We start from the raw sequence: 22,366 nt of genomic DNA, 5'->3' as shown, positions 1-22,366 counted from the left end.
ACAAACAAACTCTTGAATGACATCTCGGTCCATAGATTCATAGATCAATCCTGTCTTGGAAATGACCTAGCAACGGCTCATTACAATGAATAAACTGTCTTCCCTTGATTTCCTTTGCTTGCTTCATATTATATTTGAACAGTGTTATAATGCCTGTAGGCCGAAAATATACTGAAACTGTTGGTGTGTAAACCACTTACTTACTTAATATGCTAAATTAAGAACAGACTTCAAACTGACATTCTTACTTCTGACCTTTGGTTGCAACATTTGTGAGAACTAAAAAGATAAAACAATCAAAGTGATAATCATTCATCCTTTACATGACTATACAATGAACCATGTGGTATAAAATGACACTAGAAATAGTAAAGAAAAGATGTTTATTGAAGAAAACAAAAAGGCATTTTAAGTGATTGAATGCAAAGGCAAAAATCACAACATGGATTCCTGTATAACTCGTGCCAATAAAAGACGATCCTTCATAGGTCTGTCTCTCAGAGTAACGCATTTCAATATTCAAGTACCAAGTTCAATAAAAACAGAACCGATTTCAAATTGTTTCCACGCAAATCGATGTAAGCCATCTCTAGCCGTCTTTCATAAATCAATAAAACTGCTCATGCACTCGCATCTGTGCCGCCACTGAATGCATGTGTGTACAGCATGAATATTCTACACTATATTGTCTTACATAGTGACTATGAATTTTAAAATGAATTCATATAAGTATCTCTGTATTGTGAAATCTCTCATATGCTGTATATCTACTCCGATACATTGACGATTTGTATATCTCTGTTAAAAAATAATAAATATGTCGTACAAACATTACCATGCCTTCCCAGTGTAAAACTGGTTCAATAAATTAGATACGATGCAGGAAAACTAATCGACACCGGCGCCGAGAACTCTTCGGCTCGAACATTCATGAGCTACACATAAAGCTCTTTTGAATTTCCTTTTAAAACCCATTTCCAAATCAAAATCGATCATTTAAGTTCAGTATTAATCGAATATACTGTACACGAAGGTAATTAAAATTATTATTGTATGTTCAATAAAATTTCTATGTACAACGCAAACATTCAGAGAACAACATTGCCGCATGCAATTAACTGTACAGTGCGAACAAATCTTGACGTCTGTTTCGTGGAAACACAACGGAATCCGAACGGAATCTGGAGCGAGTGTAAACCGATTTCATTCTTAAAACAGTTTCGTATACGTGTAAATCGCAATGAGAAGAGTTCACTGCTCGTATCTGGTATGCATATAAAATATTTTGGCTATTTAAACCCACATTTGACCACATCGACAGAAGTCAGATCGCAACAGTCCATCATTTCCTCAGATAAAATATCGAATACGTCGCAAGTACAGCATGACGGCGGATTTTCCCAAGAGATTCGTCTTGAGTACGCTGATCCCGGTCGCTGCTTTTCCTCGCTTAGTGCAGTGCAGTTGTGTGGATGAAACGTTCACAGTCAGTATGCGCGGCTTTGAAGTAAACGTGAACATCGGGTGACTCACTGACCGCTTGGCCACTTTGCACAGTACAGTGATTGAGGGAGACGGACTGAACTTTGATGAATAAATAACGTGGTTTACCTGCCCACAGTTTGAAATTAGAAACATACAGTAAAATACAGTCAGCCGGTGGTCTTGTACAGTGCATCGTTTGCACATCTGGTGTACAGTCTCGAAAAACAAACACAATAAAAGTGGGCGGCCAGTCTTTTCTGGTGTACTAGAATCTCTATTTGACACTTTGTCCGAGTTTCAGGTCTTAACTCTGGGAAATATTGCTCTGGGGTGGTTTTCACTACCATGCAATAGTGTCCACTCCCTTGAAGACCGTCAATATGACAACGACCCTGTTTGTGAACAAAATTCGAATGTCCTTCGAGCCCTCAATCGGTTTTTCCATTCTCCTGGATCTCAGGTTTGAGCCTCCGGCTGGATCGCAGGACTTTGTAGCAGCCGCGGGCGATCTTATGCATCCACATGACGTTCATGATGTCCAGACAGATGCTGGAGAAGATCCAGGCGCTACGGCCACCGAAGGTGACCATATAGTAGGCCTCCGTGCCGTACACGGAGAACATTCGGCTGTAGTATAGCGGCATGACAGCGATCCGCACCAGGAAAAACACAGCCGCCATCAGGACCCCGTTAGCCATGTTGGGCTTGGACACTTTGGGGTAACCTAACACTTCAAAGAACCAGCTGGAAAACACAGGTGAGCAAAGTGACACGCTGTAAAGTCATTTACTAACACAACATTTCTGTCATTTCTTATTAAAGACAGCATGAAATGGCATTTGATACATTTAATTAGGGATGTCCTAAACTATTTTTTGTGCCCCCGATCCGATCATGCCGATACCGGGTCCCGATCCAATAATTGTTAATCATAAAGGCAATTTTATTATAAAATGACTATTGTTTTGCATAATAAGTGTAGTTACTAATAATATTGCATGTTTATTTCTTGGAAAACATTTGATAGTAAAGCACTGAGCATTGAGATGCAGATCAAATTAACTTAACATTTTAACTCATTTTTATAGGGAAAATTTGAAATATTGTACTCTTATTAAAGTGTTCGTCTATAGCATTGTTCCATCTATAGTATCATACTGAACTGACCAGCAGCTACAGTGATTATAAAAAGGAGCGCTCTTTGCTTGCTTTCTGTGTAATTCTTCGCAATTTGAAGGTTTTGTTTTTCGTGAGACTTCGTGGCTTGTCCTATTTCATACTTCAGTCAAACTATGACAAATTATTTCTTGATTTCTTTATAATAGGGATTTCAAAATATCAAAATATAAATTTAAAAGCAAAACGAGTGAAAAAAATATTAGGGAGTGGACATGGCTAATAGGCCAATAAGCTCCTCTGTCACCATCTACAGGTTATAGAGGTCATTTCATGTCTTAACTATTTTTAGAACAAAAAGCGTTTGTTGCCAAGTTCTGGTTTTCCACCATCTTGAAACTTTTAGTTTTGCAAATGGGGACCATCTTTGATAGATGAACAAATGATGTTTTTGGTCATTACATAAAAAAATAAAAACATTAAAACAGGATCATATTTAGAGTGTTGGAAAAGTGTGAAGCACGAAGGCTTGAATTTCACTCTCAAAAGGTTTTACAAGCCAAGAAAAAAAAAAAAAAGTCCTGCCGGTGCAGTCTGGAGCCCTAAAGTATATTAAAGTCCTTAAAATCAATCCAATGTATACAGGGACGTGCAGAGTGTTTCTCAGGGATAAGGGCACAAAAAAATGGGCATCATTACAAAGAAGTAAATCCAATATAACAATTATAACCAATCCTTGAGAAACTCCTACAAATGCATAATTGTTAATTTCACACTGAATATTTTCTTTAAATTAAATTTATTTAAATTTCACACTTAAATTTAGTTTCCATTCCGTTAGGCGGTTACTTATATTATAAGCTATTTATTTTGTTTACGTTCTGATCTCAGAAAAGTTAACGCAATGTTTGCCGGAGTCGTGGCAGCAAGCTTTATGCATGCGCGCTCATTATTATGGTTTACTATTACTCCCCCAACTAATCGACTAATGACTTAAATGAACGAGTAATAGTCAACTAGGATGTTCCTTTATTCAGGAACATTTACTGAAAGGGTGAAGAGTGTCAATTCAGATTTTATGTTGTCTTTAAAGGCTTTAAGACATGCTGGGCAACACTAAAAAGTTTGCCTGTAAAATATTTTGAACTTTTATCAGCCAAACACCTACCGTTGGTTTACACACGGTGTGGAAAACTCTGCAAGCAGACGGAAGTTAGCAAAATAAGGCAACATTCCTTGACCCTGGAAAAACAAGGCAAAAAAACAAACAATGACACAGACACAAGTTATATAGAAAGGCACAGGCTCATGAATCAGCTCCATGAACAGTCCCAATCTCTCCTGCTGTCAGGTACCACAGTAATTGCTTGGGTGCTGAGTTATGATACTTCACTCTGACAGACATAAAAAAATAATAAAACAGTAGAACACAGAGAGGAGGTTGCATTGACACTGTTATTCTATTAATACAGGATGCCTTTTTTTAGATCAAATAATGCCTTTTAGTATTTACTGCCGTGTTATTTTTAGTGAATATGTAGAGGTGATTAATTACTTGCATTGCGAGTAAAAAAGAATAGATTCATGATAATTACAGTGATTATGTTAATATATCAAATTTATGATTTGTTAAAGTCATACATCATAAAAGAATGTCTATTTCCCCTAAATAAATAACCTGACTTTAATAGCGCGGTCAAACTGAGCCAAACTAGTTTGTTGATATCAAATCACTGATATGTATCCCATACTGTAAAAGGTTAACAGGAAACAAGATCTAACAAATGAAACGTTCATTATGAAATCAGAAACCAAAACGTTGTTGTCAATAATAGCAGTAAGCATTTCAAATAAGCCACATACTGTCAGGCACACACAGTCTGAGTCCAAAAATATGAGACCACTAATGAAAATTATATTTTTGATTTATTCACTATAAATTATGTCAGATAGTGTGTGTGTGTGTGTGTGTGTGTGTGTGTGTGTGTGTGTGTGTGTGTGTGTGTGTGTGTGTGTGTGTGTGTGTGTGTGTGTGTGTGTGTGTGAGTGTGACAATAAAAACAAATTCAATTGAATTTACTTTAAAAATGTATATAATGTGACGTCATGTGCATGGACTCTACTTTTTCTTTACAAAGTGAAATCACCAAATACTGGCATGCATAGTAGTGTTTTTATTTGTTTTCGTGTGAACGGGGATCATTTTGACAACAATGCCACTCTTTACACGAAAAAAGCAAAAGAAAAACCTTTACATTTTTAGTACATCATTGTCATGTACTGTAAACGTAATCCCTTAAAGGAATAGTTCACCAAAAAATTTAAATTTGGTCATTTATTTACTCACCCTCAAGTTGTTCTAAACCTGTATGAAGATCTTTCTTCAGTTGAACATAGGAATATATTTTGAAGAACGCAGGTAGCCAAACAGTTGCTGGACCCCATTGACTTCCATAGTATGAAAAATAAAATACTACGGGGTCGGGGACCAGAAACTTCTTTTGTGTTCAGCACAAGAAAGAACTTAATACATGTATGGAAGAACATGGGAGTGAGTAAATGATGACAGAATTGTAATTTCTGGGTGAACTACTGTAATAAAATCCCAGATTTGCAATGTGGTCTCAGACTTTTAGATCCCACTGTATCAGTGCAGCAATGGTCAGCCATGCATGTTTCGTCAGAGAATGAAGCCTTTTCCTTGAGTCTGTGCCAATGAAACATTGCTCTCAAAAAAACATTATCATCCCTGAACATTTTTGCATCTCGGTAACGCACTTACCTTGAGGGCTGCAATTAAAAAACACATTAGCATACTTACTGCAAAACGGACCACATATATTATCAATAAAAAAAACTAAAATAATAATCAGGTTGGCTAGCAGATGCATGCTGGTACCCCTAGATACTGGTAAGTCCATACTGTAACTGGGCTTCAGTAACTGCTCAGTTCCATAACAGCAGAACAGCAGACAAGACAGGAGAGAGTCCATCTAGATCAGCCAAGTCTATAGCCCTCATCTCATAACCCCGCTAAGTGTGACACTGGTAGTTTTTGCATGAAGGGTTTTGCTGGTCAAAGGAAGGGAGGCTGCGTTATTCAAGAAGTCATGTTAGGTGGGACAGAGACAGACTGACAGACAGATTCTTGGAAAAAAAGGTGCAGAAAAAATGCAAAAAGAACGAACGACAAAAGCAGCAACAACATTTAAGACTCGTTGGACATGCACTATGAGGAACAAATCGCACGACACACTGACAAATTAATTCAATCTTACACTACTTCAAAATAATAACGTTTGATAGACTGTTAAGGTTATGAGCCAGCACTATATATAGAGAAACGCTTTGTTCTTAATATTAAGCACAGTTATTAAACGCTGAAAAGATTGATGGGGTTTATTACGCTTTAATGTTCTACAAAGAAGGCGAATATTATCATTTTGTCTGGGAAGTACGCAATAACAAAAAGACACTAAAAAGTTCTGCTTTGAACACTAATAACATTTCTAAACACAGGAAACAATAACAACGAATGACATTTCGAACGACAGACTGGACTACTCAGTGAGACCCAACAGAGACTTCCAGATCCATGTTAAATTACATCTATTATCATGTAATAATTTAGAAAAAGGCTTGAAAAGGCAGTCATAAAAGTGACCAGTGACAGTATGGTCTACATCCTGACAACAAAATGCACGTTCAGGTTTTGAGGCGATCCTCAGTTGCATTAAATCAAGGTAACTAAGGTATGCAAGCAACAAAGCCATGAATATCATCAGTCGCTGCCCCAGATGCAGATTTAGGAATCAGATTTTGTTTGGTGCAGCTGATTTTTTAGAAATGTACACACTAAGACAACAAATTAAGCCACCAGAAATCATTTGTCATGGTCATTCTACATAACGTGTGCCTTTTGAGTCCCTGTTGTTTAGTAATATATCAGTTAAATTTGAAATTATTGTTATTATCATCATCATCAAGGCAGATAGTGGAATTACAGCTGATCGTAAGTAATAACACGTTACAATATAATTTTTTTTTTTATTCAATTCTAACATTCTATTATTGAATAATAACAATTCATGCGTTAGTGCACACAACGTGCAAGCATGACCAAGAAAAATATGTTAGTTATGTCAGGTCACTCTAATGATTATATATTAATGACTTGAACAAATAAAGGCGTATGCCAACTATATGTATATAGTGTTTAATGAAAATATATTTGTCCTAACATCAGCAAAATATATATATATATATACACCAGAGTAATATTGTAGCGTCATGGCTTTGAATGAAAGCTATTAATATCTAAAAAATGACCTATCCTGAAAGTGAGCTGTGCTTTGCGACACATAAGTAATGGGGCTGATGCAATATGATAAAACAAGATCATTTCAATTAAAAGCGTAGTGAAGTTGGAAATCTTCATTCATTTTAAAGGAAACAATCAAGTTGTCACATTGCATCCCCCCTGTTTTCTTGCTGAAATTACTAACTTTAATATATATCAATTTAGCTTGAAATGGCACAATGCAATTTATTAACATTTCAAGACATTCTTTGTCTGATATACTGTTAAAAATATTAAAACCAAAGGCACCCATTTCACAGAATCACCTATGCCAAACAACTGAGCATCAACTGATGCTGTTTTAGGTGTTGTTTTATTTCAAATTTCAAAAAGCACAACGAACAACTAGTGCAACAAGTTTCCCAGTTGAGCAAAAAGTTTCCCAGTTGTGCAACAAGTTTCCCAGTTGTGCAACAAGTTTCCCAGTTGTGCAACAAGTTGTGCAACTAAATGCGTAGTCATATAGAGAATTCAGTTGAGGACCAGATCAACCTGTTATTCTGAAAAACCTTAGTGTGGATTATAGAGAATCTCGACACAAACAAGTGCTTTCTCGCTTGTTACTCATCCTGCAGTTGAGATGTGGAGGTTAGGTTTCAGTAGAGAGAGATTTTAGGAAGGAAGATCAGCTCAAAGCAGGGGGAGGTATCAGAGCATGCACACGGGAACCCTCCAACGGCACCACAGGAGCAGCGAGCATCAACACATGCACACAATCCGGTGCAGTCTGGCCCGAGACCCGGGCCACAACTGACCGCTTAGAGTTGCTGAGGAGGGGGGTCAGTGAGGAAGAAGAGGAGTTGAAGAGGAGAGAATGGACTTCTGCATAACCATCAATGAGCATTCCATGCAAAAAATACCATCATCATCATCATAATCATCATCAGCTACAGAACTTGGTGACCTAGAGGGTAACCGTACAACTGAACCAAGAGTGAACAGTAGTGGCGTCACTGGGTGGTGTAGTCTAGTGGTTAAAGATCTGGGCTGGGAAATGCAAACATTTGGAGACCATTCTAACAATAAACTAAGGATATAGAAAATAGGGATGAGCAAAAAATACGAAACAGTTTACATAAGATGTGTTATTGTGCTCAAAACTAGACAGAGCACAACAGAACAGGACAGACTGCATAACTTAAGATGCAATAAAAAAGTCCAACTCTTTAACAAAAATGTTTAAGACATCAGCTTGAATGTGTGGAACTTTAAAAATGTCAAAAATACAACTTTTTCCAAGACAGTTGTACTGTGCAAACTAATAAATGGTACCAAAAAACCTCACAGAATCAACTAGTGACCGGTAGTTGGATTGCTCATCCCTAATTGTAAATACAAATATTTTTTACTGATGAGAACTTATATATTAGTAAGAAGTAACAATGCCCTTATTTCTTCAGAAAATGTCAAAGGCCCAATATGGGGCCAAATTTTTTAATGAATATCCAAAGTAGGTCACTAAACCAGAATGACAGTGTGCGGTTATTTGTACAATAATTCCTGGACATTTAAGAAATATAATGTACAATCAGTATGATATTATTGCTAAATAAACCCGTGATAACGTTGATACAATATTCCCCTGTTAGGGTTTATGTTGCAATATTACACTGCTACTTGCATGCATAGATAAATAAATGCATCAATAAATAAAGATTTTAGTTTCAATTATGTGGGGAAAAAGACAGACATGAAACTAGCTACTGGTGGCCTGCTCCTGTCATTATACAAATATATTTGCTGCAATTTGCCTGCGGTCCCACAGAAATGACCAATCAGAAGTATTCCAGAAAGCCAGCAGCTAACATTCACTTTAAAGGGATAGTTGACCCAAAAATTACAATTCTGTCAGTAATTACTCACCCTCATGTTGTTCCAAACCCTGTAAGACTTCCGTTCATCTTCAGAAATTACTGACCGAATTGTCATTTTTGGGTGAACTATCCCTTTAACAATGTTGGAGGAGTGCTCTGAATGCTCAACATGTGTGCAATGCATTTTAAAAAGGTGACACGTGTATAGTGAATGGAATGACACAAATGGGATCAATCCTTCTGAAGAAAATGACTTCCAGCTGAATTCTGTTCATTCTGTTCCTCTGTTTAAAGGGAACACAGAGCTTTCAGCACCAGCTGCACACCTGACACTACCACTGCTCACTCTTGGTTGTCTCTTTCCCATCTTGCCTGCATGTTCTGTTATGGGACAACAGGGAACTCACCAGTACAAAGTAGTAAGCATACAATGCCGCCAGGTGGTGGATTACAAAAAACTTGTCTCCTATTGCTCTCCAATAGTAAAATATAAGCAGCAGATCTGAAAAACACACAGAACAAAAAGGCGAGAAGAGTCAGAACTACTGTCAGGAATATGAATTTGCCAGTTTTAATTTAGCATGTACACAAAACACTAAAGTGACTTAATACATTCAAAGAGCTACTTTTTGGTTTACATGTGAGATGAGGCCATATTATTGTTTAATAATATGGCCTCATCTCACATGGACATTTATACAGGGACTTTTGCAGCACCAAAAATCCTCTCTGGTCATTTTAACCTTGCTTCAGAGTATTCCTTAAAGGGATAGTTCACCCAAAAATTACAATTCTGTTATTAATTACTCACCCTCATGTCGTTCAAAACCTGTAAGACTTTCCTTCATCTTCGGAAAATGGCAAATGATGACAAATCACACAAATGAAGATCTTTTTGATGAAATCTGAGTGTTTTCTGTCCCTCCGTTGACAGCTATGCAACTGACACTTTTGACGCCTCAAAAAAAGTTCATAGAGAGATTGTAAAACTAATCCATATGAGTTGAGAGGTTCATTCCAAATTTTCTGAAGAGACACGATCGCTTTATATGATGAACAGAATTTAGGCTTTTATTCACATATAAACATTCATCAACTCAAACATCGGTTTAAACGAAAGCTCAAGCATGTTTGCTTGACATGCGAAAACCAACACGGTTCAGTCTTGTGTCACGCTGGTTCGGTTGAGCTTCTGTTCAAGTTTATATGTGATTAAAAAGCTAAATTAAATCTGGTCATCAAATATAGCCATCGAGTCTCTTCAGAAAATTTGGACTAAACCGATCAATTCATATAGATTAGTTTCACGATCTGCTTATGAACTTTTTAAAGTGTTGAAGTGGTACTGTAGTTGCGTTTGGAACGACATGAGGGTAATTAATTTAAAAAAAAAATTGTTTGTGAAATAGCTGTTATTTGGTTGATTTTTTTTTTTTTTATGCAAAAATTGCATTACGATATCAACTTATATGCCCCATACCCAGCATTACAATCATAAGAATATAAGCATTTTTATAAATTGAAATGAAATAGAAAAACAGACTAAAGTAAAACACATTATAATAAAGGTATCATTTGAAATAAATAAAAACATTGGTAACACTTTACAATAATGTCTTGTTTGTTAACATTAATCATCTAAAACCAGGTTAAATAGATGGTGAAATGTTGCTAGAGAGACATATTGTTGACTGACCAACAATATGTCTATCACATATATCTTTAAATATATCTAAACTCCCCAAAATGGGGCAAGAACAAGAGAAAAATCACATGAATTTTCAAATCAAACTCTCAGCATTACAAAAAACAAAAAAATATACTGCATTTCTGAGATGGTCCTCACTGCAGAACACGAAATCCCACCCTTAAACCTACCCATCTCCACCCCCTGATCCCTAAACCCACCCCTAAACCTACCAATCTCCACCCCCTGATCCCTAAACCCACCCCTAAACCTACCCATCTCCACCCCCTGATCCCTAAACCCATCCCTACCCCCTGATCCCACCCCTAAACCTACCAATCTCCACCCCCTGATCCCTAAACCCACCCTTAAACCTACCCATCTCCACCCCCTGATCCCTAAACCCACCCCTAAACCTACCAATCTCCACCCACTGATCCCTAAACCCACCCCTAAACCTACCCATCTCCACCCCCTGATCCCTAAACCCACCCCTAAACCTACCAATCTCCACCCCCTGATCCCTAAACCCACCCCTAAACCTACCAATCTCCACCCCCTGATCCCTAAACCCACCCCTAAAGCTACCCATCTCCACCCCCTGATCCCTAAACCCACCCCTAAACCTACCCATCTCCACCCCTTAGATCTGGATCCAACTCCGCCCCCTGGATCTCGTATACTGCAGTGACGTGCTACTGGCATTTCTATGCATGATGCAGCTCTCAAACAACAACCCTCCACCTCCAAAGTCAGACATTTGCCATAAGCTCTCACCAGATATGAGGTAGCCTGTAGTAATGCTCACGTTTATCTTCACCAGAGTAGGATCTCCCCTGTTGTGGTAAAGATGAGAACAAGGCACTGAGATTACTGCAAGACCATGTTACTGAAAGCATCCTTCTAGTCTGTAAAGAGCAGTGCTTTCCCAGCATGCAGTGTGACGGGTCGGTCTCGAGGGCAGGGCGCTCACCATACGGGGTCCTGATTGACGGCCTCATCGAAGAACAGGATGTAGAGGCAGAAAAGGCCGACCAACAGGGCGTGGAACGTGGACACTGTCCTGCAGACACACGCAAGGGAAAGGGTTTAATCACACATGACAGCAGTCTTTATAGTGGGTTGCTTGTCCTGTAGAACCATGTCGAGTTAAAACAATCGAAACGCCGCAATTGACTGCTGTCAATCAACCAGATGCTGTGTGCCCTACATCTAAAGATCTCCTCCAGCTGGCTGTTCTCTTGACAGCCCGCTGAAATGAGCAAATGGCCACTGCTATCTTCTCTCAGTTTCTTTCTGCATACACAGACATTAGTCAGTTTGAGTGACAGCTTACAACCTGCTCTCCGTAGGTTCTCCTGATAAGACATTTAACAGGGAAATATTTAAAGTGCCACTGCAAATCCACTGGCTATATTCAACAAACTGCCTGTTAGGAACGGCTATTACCCTTTAGTTTGACGTTATTGTAACTGTATGTATTAATGCAATTGTACTATATTGTGATTCCTAAACAAATGACTCGGTTCTTCTCAGTGAATCAAAAAACAGTTCCCTAAATTATTCTTAAACGAATGAGTCTGAGTCACTTCTTTTTAATGTCTCAGCATAGTTCCTAAACAAATTACTCTTATGTTATGAGCCAGGTTATTTTTATAGAGAATCAAAAACATACCGCGCATGCAGTGATTCTTTTGAGCGATTCAAAACAACAAGAATCAGAATTCCTATCTGATTCCTAAACAAATGACTTGTGTAAATCAAAAACATACAGTGCAACCTAACCAATTTTGTCTAATTTATTCATGAATGTCTTTTGATTCAGTTCTTTTTAGTGAATCAAAACCACACAGAGCAACTAGGATCATCCTATTCCTAAATAAATTACTTCTGAGAGTTTTTCTTTTGTGAATCAAAAACATACATTGCGACCAGTTGTCTAAATGATTCCTGAACAAATGACTTCTTCGAGCCGAATCATTTTAGTAAACGAAACACATACAGTGCAACCAGTTGTTTAAAAGATTCACAAGTACCTAAACACCTAAATGAATGAGTCAGTTATTTTTAGTGACCCAGAAACACAGTGTGTGACCAGTACAGTCCATTTCCTAAACAAATTACTCTAATGAGGCGGTTCTTTTTAGTGAATCAAAAACAAAGTACATACAATGAGTCTTTTGAGTCAGTTCTTTTGAATGAATCAGACCTGCACAGTGCAACCAGACTAGCATGATTCTGACTTTTACGAACTGATACGTTTTAGTGAATCAATCACACACAGCTATTAGGAAACACTGAATATCTACAGATCTGATCATGAGAAGACAACACATACAAAAAGAACAAGCATGCTTCATTACCTTGAGTTCCACTCGATCTTCTGTTTGTGGGTGAGTTTGAGGAAGCCAGGGCTGATTCTGGACGACACCCAGGGGCTCACGCTGTGAAAGAGCCACTGGAAGGTGCAAAAACTCACCACCGCGATGAGCAGGATCAGCTGGCTGAAGGGGTCCATGGCCACCTGACCCCACTGCAAGAAAAAGTGCACAGGAGACAGTTGAAGTTGCTTTAGAAATAGACATGAACATCAATGTGCCGTTGAGATCGAACAACGGAAAACTCTAGCCAGGAGAAAAGCTAAGTAAATGTTTAACAGACATGCCCTCTGCCATTACGGTGTTAGTGAGGAAAAGCAAATGAGGTGATATAAAGCCCACGTCTCTATCTCACACTCACAAAACTAAAGCAATCATTGGTTGCTTGATGATATTAATGCAGCCAGGCGTGACGTAAGAGTTTGTTGCCCATTCCAAAAGACTCCAAAATCTCAGACATTCTGGTTGGTTACACAACTGTTCTGGAAATCAACAGTGGGCTTTTGTTTGTAATAAATGACAATATGTGCGTAATCCTTGATGGTAGCGCTATAATACACATCATACTGAGCTCAGATCTAAATGTCAACCTTCTCCTAAAGGTGAAATCATACGTCTGGTGTATGAGCAAAGAAAAAAAGCAAGTGTTTCAACAGTTCTTCTCTCAGCCTGGCTCATTGTGCACCAGAAAAACAAGTCTGTCCCCTTTGAAGCACATAAAGAAGCAGTGATCCATAATGATAATCCTTTGGCCAAAATAATCACAGCATTCCAGCTGGGTTTAGCAGGAGTAAATCGGCACAGAGCAAAAGACAGAACTGTATTCATGCTCACCTGAGCTATTCTCACTTCCTGTAACAAGCGCTTTTTACTTTCTTCCATATATGGTGGCTCAGTAGAAATAAAAGCCACAGGGTTAACATTCAAATTGTCAGCTGGACTAAATCTAGTTGGAGGCTAAGCCATATCAGCCTTTAAAGTCATTGAGCACATTTTCATTTGTAAACAAGCATAAGTGTGTGTGTGTGTGTTTAACGTCCTTGCCTGGAAAAATTTAATTAGCTAATTTTGTCTATCTATATTCTATTGATTTTAAATATATTTATTCATATAACAGTATATTTACATAACACTGATGAAATAATAAACTGTTATATACAAGTATGTCCTTGACAAATAGAAATTCGAAAATACTCATGGAAGAAGCATTATTTTACAAGACATCTTCCACTGGCCATCTAAGTGCTCGTAACATTTCCCGCTGATCTACTTTCATGACCCCTGGCCTATAATGGCTAATGGAAAACATGAATTGCACTCTTACCTAAGGCTACAAGTGTTCAAAGGACGATAGAAATACACAAAACATGAACCCTTTGAACTGAGAGTGTAGTGAAAAGAGACTGACACAGATTTGAAAACCAGGAAATAGTTTTGTGGCTTTTAGACCATGTTTACTAACTTTGAGGTCATCTACACTGTAGAGTACTAAGGTTAGCATACATACACATTTAAAATGTACATTCTTTCAAATATTAAATGATCCATCTGGTTCATGAGGGTGTTTTATTAAAAGTCAGCCACTCATAACTATCCTGACATGCCTTAACTTGATAATTATTGTTATTAACAGTGCCTAATCTCCCCAAACAAGGGTATTCCAATGACCAAAAAAAAAGGTGTCTTACTAGCGTTACCAGAACTGCAGGTTTCCCTACACTAGTTCTCTGTTGATTTGTAGTTCCACCCCAAACTAATGTTTAGCAACTAACGTTGCTGCCTGTAAATCGGACGGTTCATTATTACCACCATACGATCTGATATTGATTCTCGTAGCCAGCGATACAATATTTACTGATACCTCAAAAAATCCTGCGATACGATTTTATTAGATCCATGGGTATATGGATCTATATAACGGTATGTGCCTATTTTACACAACCAGTTACATTTTTATGAACTCTCAAATGCAACCAAAATATATAAAATGAACATTTCTCTGAAAATTGTACATCCTGTGCTAGAAGACAAGACAGAAAACTTGCTTTCTTTGGGTGCGCTACAGATGCGTGCGCACAAAACTTCTCACACAGTGCACGAGTAAGAAATTTAGTTCTCTTTCGTGTCTTTTTTGCGCTTGAATAGTTAAATTACCAACTAAGTCCCTTTAAAGGGGTCATGACATGAGAAACCAAATTTGCCTTGATCTTTTGGTATATAAGAGGTCTTTGTGTCATTAAAACGTCCTGCAAGTTTCATAGCTTAAGACGTCCTCTCCATTATAAACGAATCATTTATTTAATCAAGCTCTAAATACAGCTCGTTCTGGATCCATGGTAAGAAGTGACGTCACGGTACGAAGTGACGTACCAGCGTTTGCATAAGACCGCCTCCAGCACAAGACAACTACGCTTTAAGCGCAAGACAACTACGCTCATTTCGTATCGTTGTCGCGCCCGCGCGCCGCGCGCCTCACAAGTGTTCAGTCGACGAACGAGTGGGTCTGTGTGTACAGGGAGATTACGACGCCGCAGATGTGCTGTTCCTGGCTGTGGACAAACAACATCTTTGACTTTGAATACGCTGCGAAAGATCCAGTCGTCAGGGAAAAATGGATGCACTTTATTTTTTTGCGGACGTCTCAGTCACGGCAGTGTTAGTTTAAGCGTTTGTTCTATACATTTTAAGGATGACTGTTTTGAGCTTTGCCAGAAAACTGTTGCTCAAAGATAAGTCCGTGCCGTCTATTCTTGGCTCAACAACGACGACGCAAACTGTAAGTAATGTATTTAAAACTTTAAACTACTTTTTAAATACGCTGAAAGATCCAGTCATCAGGGAAAAATGGATGCACTTTATTTTTTGCGGACGTCCCAGTCACGGCAGTGTTCTATACATTATAAGGATGACTGTTTTGAGGAAAAAATCCCAATATGATGCTTGGCTTTGCCAGAAAACGGTTGCTCAAAGATAAGTCCGTGCCGACATTCTGGGCTCAATAACGACGACGCAAACTTACTTTTTACCATGGCTAATATAAACACATTTGTGTAAGAGAATCTTGAAAATATGTCGCCTTTCTAGTAGGCCTACATGTGATAGAAAATTAAAAATGTTTTAATTCAAAGATGGCCTGTCTGTGCATGCATTTTTGTCCGTGGTACACCCTATCATTTCATTGGAATTAGTTAAATAATGTTAAACTGTTAGCAAATGAAGCTATAGGATAATTATGCAACAATAATCCGTTTTCAAGTGTCTCGGGTTAATTTTTTTTTATTAATTCAAAATAGTTTCACTTTCCATGTGGACACGGGCTGATCCAGTCTTCGTTGTTGTGGTGATGGTTCATTTTCCTCTGATTCTGGCTCAAACATAATAAGGTTTTATCATTGCAAGAGCCATCGCTTCGCATGCATCACCTGCTATTAAACAGTTGCGCCGAATCCGCAAATGTTCTGGCTGGGGGCGTTAATAATTGATGCATAGGCACTGACGTTAGCCAATCATAACAGTGGGCGTTAACACTGAACTCTTAAAGGGGAAACACCCCCAAAACAGACTGTTTGAACCAGAGGATGAGAAACAGGGTGGGAAAAGGTCATAAATCACTACATTTTAAAAGTTTTTTGTAAAAAAAACTATAGTAATACTATAATTGCACCTAAGGGAACATAATAATAAAATAAAAAAAACCATGTCATGACCCCTTTAAAGGAGAACTCCGGTCAATTTTAACATTGAGCCAATTTTTTAGTAAATTTGGAGTGCTGTCAATACAGAGAACAACGACAAAAATCGGTGTTGCCTACACCGTGTTATCCTATTTTTAAAATGTGCACCCTATTGACATGAATGGGGCACGTTTTAAACCTGCTTTTATCCTCTTATCATCCTTAATGTGTCATTACAAGTGCCCAGCCATGTTGAGTGATTCCTTCAGAGTGAACACGGTGAATCTGACTGCATTAGATGTGAAAGATATTAATAAAAATTATGTTAATTCAACAAGCGCAAATACCTGTATTTACTTCCTGTTTTCGGTCGAAGTCCACATTAGTCGATTGTCGAGTTCACATATTCTCATATTCTCCTAATCTAAATACAAAGAACTATCCATCAGAGCTGATATTCTCATCACCACACAGCACCGTCTTCGGCTGACAGTCTGAGTCTCCACTGTTGCTTAGTTACCTTTGATCACGCGCGTGAACTCGACAATCGACTACTGTAGACTTCGACCGAAAACAGGAACTAAATACAGGTCTGTGCGCTTGTAGAATTAACATAATTTTTATTAATATCTTTCACATCTAATGCAGTCAGATTCACCGTGTTCACTCTGAAGGAATCAATCACTTTTGTCGTTGTTCTCTGTATTGACAGCACTCCAAATTTACTAAAAAATGAGCTCAATGTTAAAATTGACCGGAGTTCTCCTTTAAGACGAGTCATTTCACTCGGCGGCCATCTTTGAAACTCCTCTCGGGCATGAAAGCGCAGCTTCTTTCTCTTTGAATGGGGTAACATCAAATTCTCCAAAAATGTTCGCAAAGCTTATGATTAATACTTCACCTCTGGAAAGATGAATGTGCATTTAAAATGGGTCATTTATATACAGTAGTAGAAATGTGAAATTATTTTTGAATTTGGAGCCTTCTAGACTGAGAAAAGCCAGAAAATGTATTTTTGGCTCATGTGGATAAAAGACAACAACTCCCAGAATGCACTTGCTTCGCTGGCCCGAGGCCACTCCCAAGCGACGCCTACCGGTAAGATCGCAGTTAAACAACTAGGCTAGGCTACTATTTAACTCGAAACTTAAAAGACGCCGTTTTATCGTGAGTCTCCATGACAAGTCTGCCCGGGATTGGCCCAAAATGTCCGGGATTCGGCTTTTGCGTTCTACAATCGCCATTCATCATGTTTACTGTGGCGAGCAGGACAAGGCTGAGGGCCAAGAACGACGCGAGGCCGGTGGCGGGATTACTGATGAGCGGCACCTGTGAGACGCACCGGTCTCGTATCTCTCACGGAGGAGCGGGAATTTTCTTAGCAATGCTAAAATGCACATCAACCGATTACTTGTTTAGCGTTCATGTAAACACTACATTCAGATTCACCAATCGGAATTAATTCGGTTAGATTGAAACAAAAGGTGTGCATGTAAACAATGATTGGCAACTGTAGAAAGCAAAAGCCGAATCCCGGACATTTTGGACGATCTCGATGGCCGGGCGGACAAGTCCTACTCATGTACTACTCAGCTTTCTCCACAGAACAAGAGCCTGTTAGCTTAGCTTCCAAAAAAGATGGCTATTTGTACATTCTGTGAATGAGATCCCACAGGGCGAGATCCTCTATGAAAACATGCGGAACTAGCGCCTACTACTGGCTGTAGTCTCTAGCCTCTGGCCAAAAAATCATCCAATGACGCAAAATGACGATTTTTGCGTCATCTGAGGATTTTTTTCCAGACAAAAAAATACATAAATCTCTCGTCTCAGGGGGGAAGGGAAGCATGGTAATTAAAAAATACTACAAGTGTTCTACTGATACAAGCTTAATGCTAAATGCTGAAGTATCCCTTTAAATTTCATATTTGAAGTCACCAATGAAATATGACAACTAAAAAAAAAAAAAATTCAGGCTGGACCAAGCTAATGCGCAATCATAACCGCGCATCTCAGAACACTGACCGTTTCTATAGGAACCGGAGATTTCTACGGCAGCAGAAGTGACGTGATGACTTTACCAATCAGCGATTGGCTCTTATTTAGCCATAATGCGCATTACACTTTCTCCCATTCATAGTAATACTAGTGCACCATCTTTCTAAATATAGTCTTTGTTAGCAAGGCTTAAAACACATTTAACTGTCCTGAGCATCTTTGTGTTGTTTGACAAGGTGTCTTTATTGTATGAAGATGTGGTGAGTGTAAAATAAAGGTGCCTCTTTATTTTTTATATATATATATATAGTGTAAAGGGTGTAGTAAAAGATTGATTCTTGGGATTTAAGAATTGATGTCGGTTCATAAAAATGAGAATCGATTAAAATCTAGAAATCAAAAAAAAAAAATTCACCCAGCCCTAATTGTAACAATACAAAAGCCGGTTGAAAACTGCATAAGCATTTAAGAGGATATAAACAATTGGGTTGATATATAAATAATTGAGTTGAGGTTTATCACCATCTATATTTTTGAACATGGTCAAAGAACGGAAGATGTGCTGTGACATCAGCACATCTCCTCATGGGGTGATGGGAGTCAAAAAACATGCTGTGACTAAATTTAGATGTTCTTTATGTTGCAATAGGCTCCATGCACACATGTCCAGCCAGTCAGGGGGAGGGGTGGGGGTGAGTGTATTTACAGTCCCCATACAGGTTCATGCTGGTTGTGAAGGGCAGGCATCTAAAGAGGTCACGAAGCAATGTATGGCAATGGCTGTGACAGAACAGGAAGTTCAGCCGTTCTCACAGATGAACACGTGTGATAGCACGTCTTCTGCTGTGTGTGCATGTATCATGAACAACAAAAAAAACAACTGTAAAAGCCTTCAGTGGCGGAAAAGTCTTGAGTAGCTTAAGATGCTTTCCATTGTGATGTACAGGTTTATCATGTAGAAGGCAGATCACAGCGTTGATAAAGCTGCATTGCTGGCATGCTTTAGTGCATTGAGTGAATGCATCATATTAAGAAAAGCAGTGCCGCCTTATGAATGAAAGATTAGCTAAGCAAAGCAAGGCTTATAGCAGCAGAATGGATAAAATGGATGCTTTAATAAACCAATGAAGAAAGTGCAAAACAAAAGCAAAAATCTACAAAGTACATATACACATACAAAATGATAATTATTGTCATGATTCAAAAAATCATATTTGTAAAATTATGTTTGTCTTGAAAAGACCATAGAGGACGTTTTACCATTGCCTGATGTTTGTGCCATCAGACATTAATACATGTTTATAACATGTCATTTAAGTTTTTGTATACAAAACATGACTACAAATATTACATTTCTAAGAGATTGGCGTGTTTTAAACTATATATATTTTTTTTTCAATCTCTTTTCATTGGTTATTTTTTACACACACACACACACACACACACACACACACACACACACACACACACAGCTCTCAAAACTGAAAGTAAACCAAATAAGGAAGAGCAGAATAAAAGACCCCAGAAGAAAGTTTTTAGAAGTCAGAAACACAGTTTGATGAAAAATCTCAAACACTTCCGCAAAACCCGTGCTGCATTTAATATGTTCATTAGATAAAGTAAAAGTTCATGTTTTTCTAGTCACAAACCTAAACAAAATGTTTCCCTTCATACTGACATATCTTCAGTGCAGAGTCGACCATATAGCCTATTTAAATGTTAAACTCAGACATGGCCTTTAAATGTCATTTTATAGCCTTCATTTGTCAAAGTCGGTCATTTAACTTCGACTGATATAACTTGCTGCATTGAACCGCATAGCTTGTGTAACAAATGCACATATCTATATTTTTGCTTAGATGTGCATTTTGTGAAGATGAGCGCGTGTCAAATATACATCGACTGCAATTCAGCACTGACTATTTGATAACACAATCATAATGGATCACATCTCTATTAATGTCTCTAAAAACATTGCGATGGACGGAAATCGACTCGTGTTGTTACCGACATGCCTTTCTTTAGGCCAAATCACACCGCAATGCTGGCTAAAAACAGCGCTTATGCAATAAAATATTGTTTGATATCATGCAATACATGTATTAACCCATATGCTTACCTCTTATCAATCATCAATAGTGTCTGTTGGTTAGTTGTGCATGGTGTCTGAAAACATGGGCTGATAAAAATCCGTGTTTTCTCGTCAGTCAGACACATGCATGATTCTCCTCTCTCCACGGCGATATGAAATGCATGATTTCATATCAAACAGAAACAGAAGGTCCTTACAATATTCTCAATCTACGATGCGAGTGGGTTTTATAAACGCGCGTCGGTGAGAACATGTTGAGTGTGATTGAAACCGATGATGGCTGTATGTGATGGTGGCGAACGGATCCAATTTCAGCTTCATTCTTAAAGAGATATTCACACACAACAAGGATACACCACTCTCTTCTGGTGGGAATTTTGATTCATCAGTGAGTCGAATCTTTTGAATCCAATCCGACCAACAAGATTCGTTCGGAGCGAGCTAGGCAAATTTCTGCAGAATACGTCGGTTACGTCCATAGGTTACGTCCAGTTGGTGGCGAGACGTGAGTGACTGAATAATTCCCTCAACCGATTCGTTAAAAAAAAAGAGTTGTTCACGAAATAAAAAAAATCTATGGAAGCTTGTTTCTGCCACAGAATAAAAAAGGTAATTGCGACTTTTTGTTACACAATTCTGACCTTTCCTCACAAACGAGTTTACATTTCGCAATTCTGACTTTATAACTCACAGTTGACAGTTTATATCACGCAATTCTGAGAAAAATAGTCAGAATTGCGAGATGTAAACACATTTTTTAGGGGGGAAAAGACTTTTTCTCACTTTATAATGATTTTTGGGGGACTTATGCTTTGCTGTGATGGTAATATCATTGTACTTTGATACTTTTAATAAGTGGGCCTAATTTTAAATTGAATGATTACCACATTCACCAAAAAAAAAACTGATTTGGATAATCATCTAGAAAGATTTTAAGCTATTTTTGTCCCACAAAGCTAAAAAATAGCTAGGTCAGAAATATATTTCATTGACGCACCATCCGTCAGTAGGCCTACTCTCCTCTAATCACCATTCTCATTATTAAGATATTTTTAGGATATTTAAAAAAAAATTGTCATTCATGAATTTACTGAATATAGAGTGAAAAGGATTTCCCATAACTGAGCTTTCACCTAAACTAAAATTATATTAAGCAGTCCCAGTGTCAGAAAGGAAACAAAAAGGCACGATATATGCTCTATTGTTTTAATTCTAAAGCCATAATATAAAAATACCTTTTTGTCACTTTTGGTGGCTTTATACCCTTGATCATTTCTGACCCATATGCAAGCCAACTTGGATTATGATGAAGTTTGGTACTGTACATATGTAACAGAGGCCAGCTAGTGAGAGCTAAATCTCACTCCCCTGATCTAAAGGGGCGCACTACGGTCTTTAGCTTCCTTGTTAGCGCGCCCACCTCCCATGCCAGAGACACTGTCCGAGTCCCGCTCGTAGCAGGACGAGAAGGACCGGAGGGGTTAGCTACACATACATACAAAGTTCACATTATATTGACCAAACAAACAGGTGGGATGTTCACATTCTGACCCCTGCCCTTTGGTAGTTGAACTAGGGCACTAGAACAGCTCTTTCATCACACATGCCAAATTTGCATCACACATGTTCCCATATCTCAGGACAACAGGTGCAAAACCATCGTGAAAGTACAAGGGAATACAGACAATAAGATCCTGCATCTGTACAGGTGCCAAGAGGCAGTATAAGCCACAATACATTGTTGTACATGACACCCAAACAC

General features: G+C 38.3%; 1 protein-coding gene across 2 annotated transcripts; it reads right to left on the bottom strand.

The window, feature by feature from the left end:
* Positions 1 to 369: 369 nt before the first annotated feature.
* tlcd4a (TLC domain containing 4a) lies at positions 370 to 21,119 on the bottom strand. 2 transcript variants are annotated; one of them, XM_079602530.1, is made up of 7 exons: positions 20,632 to 21,033; positions 12,826 to 12,995; positions 11,436 to 11,525; positions 11,240 to 11,298; positions 9,183 to 9,277; positions 3,770 to 3,843; positions 370 to 2,229 (listed from the first exon to the last, which is right to left on the bottom strand). In XM_079602530.1, exons 2-7 carry the CDS (start codon positions 12,978 to 12,980, stop codon positions 1,914 to 1,916), a joined length of 789 nt encoding a protein of 262 aa, XP_079458656.1. In that variant the 5' UTR covers positions 12,981 to 12,995; positions 20,632 to 21,033; the 3' UTR covers positions 370 to 1,913. The 2 variants fall into 2 exon arrangements, with proteins under 2 accessions (XP_079458656.1, XP_079458657.1); XM_079602531.1 differs by lacking the exon at positions 9,183 to 9,277 and having other exon boundaries at positions 11,271 to 11,298; positions 20,632 to 21,119.
* Positions 21,120 to 22,366: the final 1,247 nt, after the last annotated feature.

This window comes from Phoxinus phoxinus, assembly GCF_949152265.1.
Source record: "Phoxinus phoxinus genome assembly, chromosome: 24".
In the NCBI taxonomy this organism is placed as follows: domain Eukaryota; kingdom Metazoa; phylum Chordata; class Actinopteri; order Cypriniformes; family Leuciscidae; genus Phoxinus; species Phoxinus phoxinus.
This window is presented reverse-complemented; position numbering and strand designations above follow the sequence as displayed.

Bases quoted from the DNA above. Each gene is read 5' to 3' on its own strand.
- tlcd4a (XM_079602530.1), bottom strand. From the start codon at position 12,980: ATGGACCCCTTCAGCCAGCTGATCCTGCTCATCGCGGTGGTGAGTTTT. The intron at 9,278-11,239 runs GTGAGAGCTTAT...TGTGTTTTTCAG, and splicing joins TACAGGCTACCTCATATCTG to ATCTGCTGCTTATATTTTAC. The intron at 2,230-3,769 runs GTAGGTGTTTGG...TGTGTTTTCCAG, and splicing joins ACACCGTGTGTAAACCAACG to CTGGTTCTTTGAAGTGTTAG.